We start from the raw sequence: 13,768 nt of genomic DNA, 5'->3' as shown, positions 1-13,768 counted from the left end.
TATATATATATATATATATATATATATATATATATATATTCACATCCTGAAATGTCATTTATAAATAAAAGAGATAGTTTTATTTAAATGAGTTAAAATATTCATTTCTATCCATTTTTAGAACAAATCAATGCAAATGTATTAGTGTCTATTGTATGAGAATAATATAAATTAAATATAATAAATTAGGCACCTTTAAAAATTACCATCTTACTATATGTAACTGAATACTCACTTCTATAAAGTTTGCATTAATATAATCAGAACCAGACACTCCTTCAATAATAGGCAGTCGGACTCTTGTCTGATCAACTAATAACAGATAAAAACAGCAATAATTAAACATTGTGAGATCTGGACAACCAGTTCTTTAGAAAGACACTCTTACTTTCATTGATAATAATATCTACAGCATGTTTTTAAAACACAGATGAAGGCTGCTAATATTAACAATCAATAAAGTCTGAGAACTAATCATTAAAATGCATTTTACTTTAAACAGTTCTCAAGTTAAAAGTGATCTATAGCATGTTGGACACCAAAACTAATTTTACATGTTGTTAATACCTCAGCTCTATTCCATGGGTCAAGAGACATCCAGACAGCTAAGAGACTGGTGAAGTATGGTTCTTTAGCAAAATATTATCTTCCAAGGAAGACCAAAGTAAATAGTAACTTGTGCCTTGATAAACAGTCAATGCTTTAACAATTATTTTATAGATTCAGATAAGGGATTTATGCATGCAAAAACTCATTACACTCTCAAATCACCACTATTCATGGAGTGCTTATTGCTCCATACATGTAAATGGTATTCTAAGCATGGGCAAATTTAGGATTTGTATATTGTTAGCAGCTGGTTGAGTGTAAAATAGCATATTGAAAACAAAAGAGAATGCCTACTTTTTTTGGATGCTCAGGAGAGGCTGAAGGTGAATATTAGTCGAAACAGAGATATCTCATTTTGTCTAGTGATTTGTGTATTACTGAGGGTAAGGGAATGTGAGCTGAGATTTCTTTTGCTAGAGAAGAGGTAAGATTGTGTTTTGGTTGCATTAAACATTAACAGATTGTCCACACCCCCATTGATGGATAGTACATAGATCAGTGTTTAAGGCATTAGTTGTAGATAATCTTGACACTTGCGATATCTGTGCACTGCATAGTTTGTCAAATGAGTAAGATGAATGAAGAATACCATCATCTGCAAAGCTGCGGATAGGATTAGAGGTGATTGAGACTAGGTCGTTTATGTACATGAGAAAGAAGGTACGTGATAGGATAGAGCCCAGAGGTACCCCTACATTGGTAGCAAAACTCAAAGAGAAGGAGCTGAATTACCAGAGGATGGGGCAGGTAGACCAAAAGATGCAGTTTAGCAGGTCTTGATGTCAGACACGATCATTTCTGGAACAAGGGTGACAGCACAAGTTTCACTGAACCTTTCCATTGCATATGTCCAGTAGTAGATGGTGTAAGCTAGGAGGTCAGCAGTGGATCTCGAATGGCAGAATCCATATTGATCGTCACTGATTAATTGATGGGCTTCTAGATAGTGGAGAAGTTGGCTAATGATCACGTTCTTCATTATTTTGGAGAGGAATGAGGTGATGGCAATTGGTCAGTAGATTGACAGTAGACTTCTATCTCTCTTTTTAACACACAGCCCTACTACCATATAATTTTGTAAATTATCTAACATAATACACATAAGATTCACATCATTGTCCAGCTTGGTCGGTGTCATTACTTGGTCCTTTGCTGTATAATTTGTATAGCTAGGAAATGATATAGGAAATGATTGAGGGGGAATATTCAGTTGTTTGCTGATTATGCAAAGGTGGGGAGAGTATGCCACTTCTAATCATTAATAAAAAATTAAAACTAATAAGAGGTGTACCATGATAAGTAAGCATTGATGAGAATGTGAAAAAAGCATGCTTCCTGGATGGAAAGATCAAGGATGTTGCAAGCCTATTAGTTTGCAGAGAAGAACAGTAAAAGAGTTGACTGTTTCAGCAGGCATTAATGATTTGCAAGGCAAGAAATATGCAGTGAGAGAAGATGGGAAAGAGTTAATGGAAGAAGTGCAAAAGAAGAGTGAGAAAGTAAAGATTGTGACTCTGCTACCATGGCATGATAGGAATGGATTAAGAAGAAGGGCTCTGATTGCAATGAAATCAATGAAGACTGTGCAGGAGAAATGGTTTGCAGTTTGTAGATGCATGGAGTGAATTTGATGGATAAAAGAATATATGCCTACACAGATTTCATTTGATTGGCAATGGCACTCACTGAACAAACAAGAGTTTGCTTGGTAAGTACCAAAACTAGGAAAACTAGAGGCATTAAGGGAGAGATGTAGTCAATTGTGTGTGTAGCCACCCCTGAAATAACTGAGTTGCCCCGAAGTCCCTAGTCTCATCGATTTCCTTCAGTTCAGTTCTGTCAATATATTACACAGCTTGTGATTTCTTCTTTCAAAGTTTACCTTTACACCTGACAGTTAAACTGGCAACCATTTACCTTTGTCCATACTGGCATGCTATTTAAGTCATTGATTATTGCTCTTCCCAGCTTTGCATAATCAGCAAACAACTGAATATTTCCCCTCAATCATTTCCTATATCACTTCCTAGATGTACAAATTAAACAGCAAAGGTCCAAGTAATGAGCCCTACATTACACCACTAGTCTCTTTCTTCTGGACTCAACTCCTCAAATTGTTTCATATCTGTCCATCAGTCCCTCTAATCCAAATCACAAGATTTGTATCCAATTTGCTCCAATTTATGCAGTTTAGCCCCCATGTGGAATCCTACCAAATGCTTCAGCAAAGTCTGCAGTATCAACGAGTAGTCATTTTCTTTAATCCAACTCAATGGTCAGAAAATTAATAAAGCAAGATCTACCCTTCACAAAGCCACACTGCTTCTCATAGAGTATAAACTGTACATGGCAGAATGATTTTAAGGAACGCCGATGGTAGGGAGGTCACTGAAACAGTCATTATAGTGGAATTACTGAGTGAGCACTTTGCAAGAGTATATCATCCAGTGGTCATATTGCAAGAATGAAGGAACCAATAGCTTATACGGGAATTGTGGTGAATGAAGTGGAGGTGAATAGTCTATTACAGAACCTTAATGTGAATACATCTGTGGGATTGGATGGTATATCAGCACGGATCTTATGAAGTGGCTAAAGAATTGTCAGTGCCCTTGACCTTATTGTTTAATCTGAGTCTTGGGTCTGGTTTAGTCCTGAAGGGGTGGAAAGAGGGGAAAATAGTTCCACTGCATAAAAGAGGATCCAAGACTACTGTTGCAAATTACCAACCGATCAGCATATCAGGAGTCGTTGTCAAGGTCTTGGAGAAAGTAGTCAAGGGTAAAATACAGAAATCGATGATGAAAATGATGAAAATGAGATACTGTATGGGGGACAGCATGGTTTTGTGAAGGGTAGATCATGCCTCAGTAACTTGCTCAGGTTTTATAACACAGTGACGGCTGAACTGGATAAGGGTAATGGGTTTACAGTGATACTGGTGAACCTATATTCTTATATCCTTTGACAGGATACCATATGGATGTCTAATCCGTAAACTGCAACATATGGAAATGGATATATGGTTGGTGAGATGGATAGGAGGGTGGTTGATGGAAAGATACCAGAGAGTAGTTTACTCAGGAGTAGAGTCCAAAAGACAGCCTGTGATGACTAGTGGTGTGCTGCAGGGTTCTGTTCTTGGACCACTGCTGTTTAATTTGTTCATTAACAATATAGGAAAGGATCTGAGAGGAACGGTTCATTTCTTCGCTGATGATGCTAAGTTGGGTAGGGCAATAGTGAATGCAGAAGATGTCAAAATTTTGCAGGATGATTTGGATAGATTGGAGGTATGGGCTAAGGAGAATGGATGTCAATTTAATGTAGCAAAATATAAGGTTATGCATTTTGGGGTGAAAAGATTAGCAGCAGTATATCACATTGGTGGAACTGTACTCCAGGAGATTGATGAGGCCAGGGACTTGGGAGTGTTGGTGGATAGGGAGTTGAAGTTGAGGGGAGCACATCGCAAAAGTGGCTAAATCAGCTCATCAAATCACTTGGATGCTGAAGAATACTTTGATGAGCAGAGATAAGCAAGTTATTGTTCCTCTGTATCGAGCCTTGATAAGACCCCATCTTGATTACTGTGCCCAGATATGGTCATCTAAGTTTCTTCTTGATGGGGAGGAGGTTGAGAGAATCCAGAGGCGAGTGACCAAAAATGATAGAAGGTCAATGGAATGAACATTATGAAAACAGGTTGAGGATTTGTGGGTTGCAGAAATTGGTTGATAGGCAGAAAAGGGAAGATATGATTGAGACATTCAAATTGCTGAAGGTTTCTATAGGATTAATTCAGAAGATATTTTTGAGAACAGGACTGGTGGTGGGAGGACTAGGGAACATCCATGGAAGCTGGGAAAGAGTGTGGTTAGTAAGGGTGTTACAGCTGGATTTTTTACTTTTAGAGTGGTGAATGAGTGGAATAAGCTGCCAGAATCTGTTGTGGGTGTTATGGCAGTGAATGAGTTCAAGGCAAAGTATGATAGATACTGTGTGAATGTCGAATAGTTGTGATGGACATGATGTTTAGGGCCTCCCTTGATGAGTCTAAGGACTCCTTGGAGTCATAATAATAATAATAAAAGTATTATATTCCTGTCGTGCAATCCTTAATTCTCACTTTTACCAATTTCTCCAATACCTTAACTACCACTCCTGAGATAATGGTTGGTCTATAATTTTCTGCCTTTGAACATCCTTTATGCAGTAGAACTATTTTGTTTTCTTCCCACTCCACTGGCACTTTCCCAGAACTGAGGCTTTAATTAAACAGCTTAGAGAAGGTGCTAATCGTTTTTCACATTCTTATAACACTTGAGCTGTTATGCCATCTAACCCTATGGCTGTGCTCACATTAAGGTTTTGCAATACCCTAAGAACTTCCATTTCATCTACCTCTACATTTACACTGACCATGATGCATCTAGCACTGCAACATCACTACCTGGATGATACATCCTCACAAAATAATCACTCGGTAACAATTATTTTGTTTGCTTCTGTTACCTCCCTACCATTAGCACTCTTTAAAGTCATTCTTCAATAGCCACTATTCCTTTTACTTGTCTAAAGATCTTTTTAGGATTTCTTTTGGCCTCATCAGCTGGGCTTTCTCTCATAATTACTTTTGCCATTCCATACCACCCAAGTCACTCTTCTTGCCTGTGGCTTATACTGCTTATGGGCATATGCTGATCACTTTTTTCTTTATATTCCTAACACAACTTTTTCTTTTTCTGCAACTCCTGCTTAATGATGTTATTCATCTATCTAACTTCTACCTTATTTATCCTCCTAACTCTGAGTAGCATTCTGAGGCTGCTTTCTTCAAGCACTCTTTGACCATCTTCCATGTGCATTGCCAACATCCCCCTACCTCGAAATTCTTATGCCATAGTACTGTTGTAGACTTATTCCTCTGCTTGTCAGAATCATCTACTTTATAATTCCACATACCCCCCCCCTTTCTTAACAGAAAATTCTGTATGCCTGCAATCTCCCAGCTCAAGACCAACTATGATTGCTTTCCTCAAGTGGAAGCAACATGGCTAATTTCCCTCCAGGTCCAAGATTCTTGAACCTTGTGTCCCCTCCATTACATGATTTCTCAGGTAATTTTCTCTTAGCAGCTTTATAAATTTCTTTCCTTCCTGTTAACATTCCTCCTTCCAATCTATCTGCACTCATTGTACTAATTTTCCAATGCATGCTGACTACATTCTCCTTCATGCTCTCTGGTGGCCTATAGCAGCAACCAACATTATATTTCACTGGCCTTGATATTTCACCAGATAGCCTTAAACGAACTGTCCTCTGCATCCTATCTTCCTGATTCCACTCTTTTTGGCTTAAATTCTTCTGCTGTTATTAGGAAAGTCACTCCTCCATCCTGTGCCCTCTGTCCTCTCAGAAAATACTATATCCCTTTCATTCTATCCCTATGACTATATCATCCTTTGTCATCCAAGTTTGACTAATGCCTATAACCTTTGGCCATGTTTTGAGCTAACAAATGCAAAAAAAATTCCTCTTCCTCATTCTAAATACTTCTGGCATTAATCTACATAAACTGCAATAGCCCCTTCATCCCACACTTGCCTTAATCTTAATTAAGAACCTGGGGAACAATACTCAGCATCCTGTAATCATAATCACTATCTCTCTTACTCACCTGTAAGGTTTCCTGGACCCCCCCCCCTTCTCCAACATTCTAGTTTCCCTTGTTGGAACGTACATCCTAGTTTCGAATCCGCCATTTTGTTGTAATGTACTCTTATTAATAAAATCTATTAATTGCCAATTGATCACTAATACAAATATAGAGAAATTTATATTTATACTGCGTCACCCTATATTTAGATTAGTCTATATAAAATAGTAGAATCAATTTTCAATTAAATTAGCAGTCTCCTTACTCATTCAGGCCGAATTCAATATTTTTCACTTGAGGCTCCCGCTAGATTCGAATTATTTATGAACGGTGCAATAAAAAAGAATCAGGTAAACACAGTATTGAAATTAATAAAACAAAACATTTAATATAAGGTTATATGATAAATACATGAATTCCACTTCTAAAATGAGACATTACAATTAAGTTAGTACATAATAACTAATATTTAAGGAATTGACAGCGTATACTGGAAATATAGATTAAATAAACTTTAATATACACTTTCCGATATTTCGGCGAACGTTACATTGCCATCTTCTTGGGAACTTACTAAAAAGACACGTGCACACAAGTACTAATACAACAAATGAGACTGAGGCTAGGACGCTAGCGTTTTCCTAAAGTCCTGATGGTGCCCCCTGGCGGGCTATATTGGTAGTTCTTGGCCTTTGGGCTGAAGTTCTTTTGATAAAAGTTTCCCAAATTTGGGGCAGTTTCATGCATCCAAATTTGTTGAGGTTTGGCATGTTCCTAAGGGCCGAGGCTGATTCCATGAATAGTCTTTCATACTTGAACTTGCTGCGGTGTATTACTGTGGCTTTCTTCCATCTTATTCTGTGGCGAGTATCCAGAGCGTGGTCTGCAAGCCCAGAGTGGCTGTACTGGTGAAATCGGATGCAATCCTTGTGTTCTGAGATTCTGATATTTGCTGTCCTGCCTGTTTGGCCAAAGTAGGACAGTTTACAGCTGCAAGGGACCTGGTATACACCAGGTAGGTCTAGGGGAAGTGGTTGGTCTTTGGTGGAGCGGATAAGGGATGCCAGTTTTCTATGTGGTCTGTAATAAGTGGTCAAGTCATGTTTTTTTAAGATTTTATTGATTTTTTCTGAGGTGCCTCTGATGTAGGGAATAGTGATGGATTTAGAGTAATCTTTTTTGTGAGGGGGAGGGGGTGGTGGGTTGTGGATAACTGGGTTAAGTATTTTTTGGATTTTTTGGAGGGGGTAGCCGTTGGCTGAGAAAGTGTCACGGATGTGATTTAGTTCAGAGGTTAGGGCTTGATCATTAGAACAGATTATTTTTGCCCTGTTTAATAAACTATTTCTTCAGTTCATACTAGTTTAATATAGCAAGAATTGACACTAACAGAAAATAGTGATCTTAGATAAACTAAATGGTATAAGAGAGATTACCAAAATGGGTTGTTTAAGCCAAAATTGAAAGAAAAATAGTAGATCACCTTTCTGTGCTTTCATACAAAAGGATATGGCTCTAAATCCCAATATGGCTTGGATGATTCTGGGTATTTTTAGGTTGCAAATAAATTTTGTTATTCAATGTCCTACTCTAGAAACCAATTCACATTTGGTTTCTAGAGTAGGACTTTCTATATTATCTAATCGTGTGAATTGGTTTCTAGAGTAGGACTTTCTATATTATCTAATCGTTAAACCACCCACAACTTTCTTTTTAAAGTGGGATTCACATTAAAAAACAAAATCTCTTGTTTTACAACTCATATTCATAATTCAGCTGATGAACATTAACCTTAATTAAGTAAGGTTAACTATTAGGTAAACAGAATAGTAGAAATCCCCCATAACAGCTGCACTACAATAACAAAATGAAACAATAAAAGTACTAATAAGAAATTATTTTTCTCTATTCTCTACAGCAAACATTTCCTCTGAATAAGTAAATAGTTTTCTACAGTATAACCAGAAGAATGACAGGATATAACATGTGCCCTTCGACCAAAAAAGGTCTAATTCTCTTTGTGGTGAGAGGAATCTTTATTTTTTTTTTCAAATACACTGAAGGTGAGCCAGTTGATCTCAAACTCTCACATGGTGGTAGGATTTTCTTCTCTTGGAAACTTATTTTTTTCATACTGCAAAATAGGAAATCAGTTTGAGAATAAACACACAGGTCAGGTAAAAATACTATGTAAGTGGGTGAGGGATGATGTGATGCAGAAAGCAGATTTGTGCAATAATAATAATTTTTATCCCAATTACTTCTAGATCTGCTCTGGTGTGCTTAATTAGCTACTGATTAGACTTCACTTTGGTATTAATGAAAAGTAATAACAACTAAATTTATTATCCTACAGTCTTAGTTGGTATTTTCTATGAACACAGTAGAATGATTCTAAAAATTGTGCTTACGAACTCATAATAACAGTCTCCCAGAGTTTGGGCAGGCTAAGGTAGCCACATTGGCTTCATTCATCAAAACATTATAAAACTGTGGCAGATTCCAAAAATAGTCTGTCAAATTTAAATCTGCATCATTGTTATAAACAAGTTTTTTCCCACTGAATCAGATGATCAGCTGCATGATAAATGGCATGATAAATCACTCCCCCCCCCCCCGAGCAGCTGTTGTGCAGGTGATAGATGTACTTTTTTACGTTCATCAATGCAGATATGTTACCAGCTAATCAGGTCTGTCTAATGAGGCTCCTGTAGATATCTGGATGATTTAAGTGTTGCAGAGAATCTTTTGCTAAGCATATAAGGCTAGCTCCCTCTCAGAATCCTAATAACAAACAATCTACTACCATCCCATGCATCTGGGATAAACTTGGGAAAAACAGCAAGGCAAGAGTTTATTTTTTATATAAAAAGATATAACTTCCTTTTTGCCTTAGCAACAAGTTATCCTTATATGCTCATCAGAAGATTTTCTCTTCACCTAAGTCATCTGAGCATCAACAGTAAACTGGAAGACTGGAAGAGATGGCATCATCAACATAGATGAATATAAGAAAAATATACTACAGCTGTTCAGAAATTGCAGACCATGACACCTAACAATCAGTGCATTCAGTGGAAAGAAACGTCCTTATTATACAGATGATAGATAATATTGGAAAGATCATTTTTGGAATCCACTTTTACAAAAATGCCAACATCTGATACACCTCTGTTTCATTCACTTCCAATTCTCCTAATACTTGCCTCTCTTCTATATAATGTGCTTTACAAATTTGAACTTTGGCAGGGTTAGCATTTCTACATTTCCCAATATAAACAAATATAAACAAATATGGCTGCTTCAAAATATCAAAAATTTGGGAAACCATTTATCAGACCTTCAGCCCAACATTTAAGATCATCATACCAACTGAGACTAATGCTTGCTTTTTTTTGTATTTCTGAATGAAAGTGCATAAACTTACCTTGGTGCAATATGCCTTCATGACCAAGGCAAAATATTGGTTTAATAAATAACTAAATTTGGCTGATTATTACTCCAGAGGCATGTTTCTTTCCATAAGGAAACAACATAAATGAAGATGTAATATTTCTTGAAATTATTTATTAGAGAAATCATACTTACATGCCTTTATATCTGGATATCTGTTTTTGCTTAAGTTTTCAGGGCTATCTGAGGCATGAGTGGTTCTGTCTTTAAAAACTTCAGGAAGTGCCTGCAATATAGAAATGATGTTCAGATCGGTGCAGTGAAAATGAAATTCATCCACAAGTTTTAATAAAGCTAACATATTATTATTATTATTGTAAAGGTGCCTTCATGGAGTCCAAAGACTCAGCGTGGGAACCAAACTATCCACACAATCTATCATACCTCTCCTTGAACCCATTAACAAACAAAACACTCACAACTGACTCAGGCAGAACCTGCAGTACAGCACCATCGATATAGTACACAGCCTTATATTTCTGTTCTCCAAAATGAACCTTGCACTTATTGATATTAAAACTACAACCCTACTCTTTTGTCCAAGTAAAAAATCTATCAAATCTTCCTTGAAGGGATTCAGCATCAGCAGTGCTACTTATAATTCTTCCCAACTTTGCATCATCAGCAAATAACTGAAGATCCCCAGTCAGTCCACATGATATATAATTTACAAATAAGTTAAACAGCAGTGGTCCAAGAACAAAACCCTGGGGCACTGGTTACCCTTCTTTTTTGAGACACTGCTCCATCATACACAACCTGTTAGTATCATGCCAATCTCTAATCCATCTGACCAATATTCTGTCTATTCCCATCCTCTACAGCTTGTACACCAACTTATCATGTGGTAATCTATCAAACGCTTTTGCAAAGTCTAAGAATATCACTGTATATGATTCTCCCTTATCTAACACACTCGCCACCTTATCATAAAATGCAAGTAAATTACTGAAACAGGACCTACCCTTTACAAATTCATGTTGACCATCATAAAGAATGCCATATCCATCAACCCAATTCTGTGTTCTATTCCTCACCAATCTCTCCAACACCTTGACTACAACTGCAGGTATACAGACTAGCCTATAGTTGAAGACTTCTGTATTAGAATCATACTTGTGGAGTGGTACTATTTTGCTTTCTTTCCACTACCTAGAAACCCTACCCACTGCAAGACTTTCATTAAATAACCAGGTCAAGGGTATATCCAACTGTGGTGCACATTCCTTAAGCATACGTGGTGATATGTCATCCATTCCCACAGCCTTATTCACATCTAACCCAACCAACATCTGATACACCTCTGTTTCATTCACTTCCAATTCTCCTAATACTTGCCTCTCTTCTATATATTGTACTGGATAATTTATACCAGTATGATATATGCTGATAAAGTACCCATTCAATAATTCCACTATATCCTTTGCAGCTGTTAGTCTGCTGCCATGACTATCCACCAATGTTAGTCTGCCATAATTATTCTTTTTCTTGCTTGCCATGTAGCAGAAAAATTCCCTTGAGTTAACCTTGGCCTGACCAGTCAATCTCCTCTTATACTGAAGCTTTTCTTTCTTTCTTTACCATACTCCTCACTTTTCTATCCTGCAACTTATACTCTTCATGGATCTGATTACCACCAACTGTCTTGTACTTCCTCCATAATATTTTCTTTTCCGGCACAGCTTGCTTGATTTCGCTGTTCATCCATTTCACTCCCACTCCATTTACTCACTTAACCCTCGGTATGCAGTCATACATTGTTTTTGCCAGATACTACCTTTCATGCACTGTCAACATCTTTTCCGCTCAGCTCATCTACCCAACATACTGATGCTAACTGACTACAGAGCTTCCTATAATAACCTGCTTTATACTTCCACATGTATCCTTGACCTTTTCTTGTTTCATCACTTCTCAACACCTCATTAACAACTCCATCTTCGGAAGTTATCACCAAATCCAAAACATTAAAGCCTCTAGTTGCTTCAATCATGTGCTACTTAAGATACTTATCTCTCAGAAATTTGTTCCCATATACTATTTCCTCCATCCAGTCTGTATTCCTGTAATTAAAGTCTCCCATCAGGATCACCTTCTTTTTACATGCCCAACTAATTTACCTAATCATTCACAATCAGTATTCTCTGCATTCTTTGGCCTATAACAGCATCCTGTTCAGATATACTAACCCGTTTATTTTAACTTTGCACAACACCGATTCAAAATCTGTGCATGCGCCATCAACTTCCACACTTTGCAGATACAATTCTTCTTCAATCATTAACAGCACTCCCCCACCTCTTTTCACATCTCTATCCTTCTGGAAAATTATATATATCTTTCTAATTCTATTCTCGACATCACATCCTCCTCAGACAACCAAGTTTGACTTATTCCAATTACTTTTGGGCATACTGTCTCAATCAATGACACAATTTCAGCTCTCTTGTTTTGAATACTCCTTACATTTGTGTATAAACATAACAATCGCTGTGTGTTTGAGGCCATCCTACCAGCACTAACATTCTCTGTTCTAGCTGCTATACTACACCTCTCTGTCTTCGGTTTGACCACTCCCATTTTCCGGATCCTGACTGTGATTTCCATTCTTACCTGTCTCATCCTCACCTTTATGCATTCCATCACCATGTGCTGCTGCAACTGCATCTTCAACCTCATATCCATCTTCCTCCTGCTGTACAATCTGTTGAATTGTGCTATCCTATTTCACAGGTAGACTCTGATCATTTACTACATTAACTTCTTGACTCTGTGCCTTCTCAGAAAACAATAGCCTTTCTAAATGCCCAACACCAAACTCATTCAAATGTAATCCATCAGCTTTATACCATTTGAACTTCCCTTCAAATTCACTCCACAGATTTACAAATTGAACCCCTTTTATCTCACACAACTTAGCCATCTTACTATTCATTAACTCTGCTCTCTTTCTTAATTCACTGTTATCATATCTGGGCAACACGTCTATGCCTTTCCCAATACACTGCTCTTCTTTACCTGCTGCAACAACTTCCTCAAGTTTCTATCAACATTCTTCTTCTCCCCAACTAAGTCATTTGTGCCCATGACTACCACTAATTTTGATGCCCAGTATTTCCTTTTCTGCAACACATCAGTTATTTGCTTTACTGTTCCACCAGGGTAGCATGTTTTGCACACTTTATTACTAATCACACCTCTAATGATTGAGTCCCCATACACTGATATACAACTATCCTTTGATTCTTTTTTTATAACATTAACTTCCTTCTTCTCCTTATCATCACCAATCCAATCTCTCCTTTAGCTGTTTAATATCCTCTTTCATTTCACTTTTCCTTAACTCCAGCCGAAGTTCTTCTACTACAGTCCCGATGTTTGCTTCCATTTCTAATTCTCTAATCTATCCAGACACTTTTCACATACATTAACGGTTTCCTACTTCTCATTTACCCAAACAGTCCACAGATCTTTCACATCTTTGGTGTCTACATATAGCAGTTTTTGCAACGCATCCACTGCAAAAAATCCAAGGCAAAGTCAGACTTCTGTACAGTAGCCTTCCATGTCGCTGACACATGTTTCTTTATGAATGCCCTCTTTAGAAGCTGAAGTAGTACAACAAACAGCAGCAAAACACAATATAAACAACAAAAGAATTTCAAGAAGGACATCACTGAAGGACACTTGTATCCAAAGTGAAAAAAATGCAGCACAATTTGCAACAAAAAGCCACACTATATGCTAATTAAAAACACTTTTTTTATCACAGCTCAAAACTACTGCTATGCTCACTTGTGACGCTAGCCCACCATCATTATTGTACTGTTCCATCATTGTGGCACTCAGCTCATAATTGATTTATCCCATAATGCATAACTTTACATTTCTCCACATTAAACTAATACCCATTATCTTTTTCACACACTGAGAATCCTGGAAGTTTTCCACATCACCTTAATTAACTAATACTCTTTTGCATCATCATACAACAAATGAATATTTCTTTTCAGATTTCATATATCATTATGTACAAATTAAACCAGA

General features: G+C 37.2%; 1 protein-coding gene across 1 annotated transcript in view; it reads right to left on the bottom strand.

Moving 5' to 3' along the window:
* LOC150095530 (receptor-type tyrosine-protein phosphatase epsilon-like) overlaps positions 1 to 13,768 on the bottom strand; it is an 858,461-nt gene that overhangs the window by 208,994 nt on the left and 635,699 nt on the right. The window contains exons 12-13 of the mRNA XM_090410701.1: positions 9,857 to 9,947; positions 236 to 312 (exon numbers count right to left, since the gene is read on the bottom strand). Of these exons, the coding sequence (XP_090266827.1) occupies positions 236 to 312; positions 9,857 to 9,947 (168 nt within the window). The remainder of the gene's footprint in view (positions 1 to 235; positions 313 to 9,856; positions 9,948 to 13,768) is intronic.

This window comes from Typopeltis vanoorti, chromosome 20 (genome assembly GCF_054136105.1).
Source record: "Typopeltis vanoorti isolate ZY-2024b chromosome 20, IOZ_Tvanoo_1.0, whole genome shotgun sequence".
Taxonomy (NCBI): domain Eukaryota; kingdom Metazoa; phylum Arthropoda; class Arachnida; order Uropygi; family Thelyphonidae; genus Typopeltis; species Typopeltis vanoorti.
Note: the sequence above shows the minus strand (reverse complement) of the source record. Positions and strands in the feature narration are given on the sequence as shown.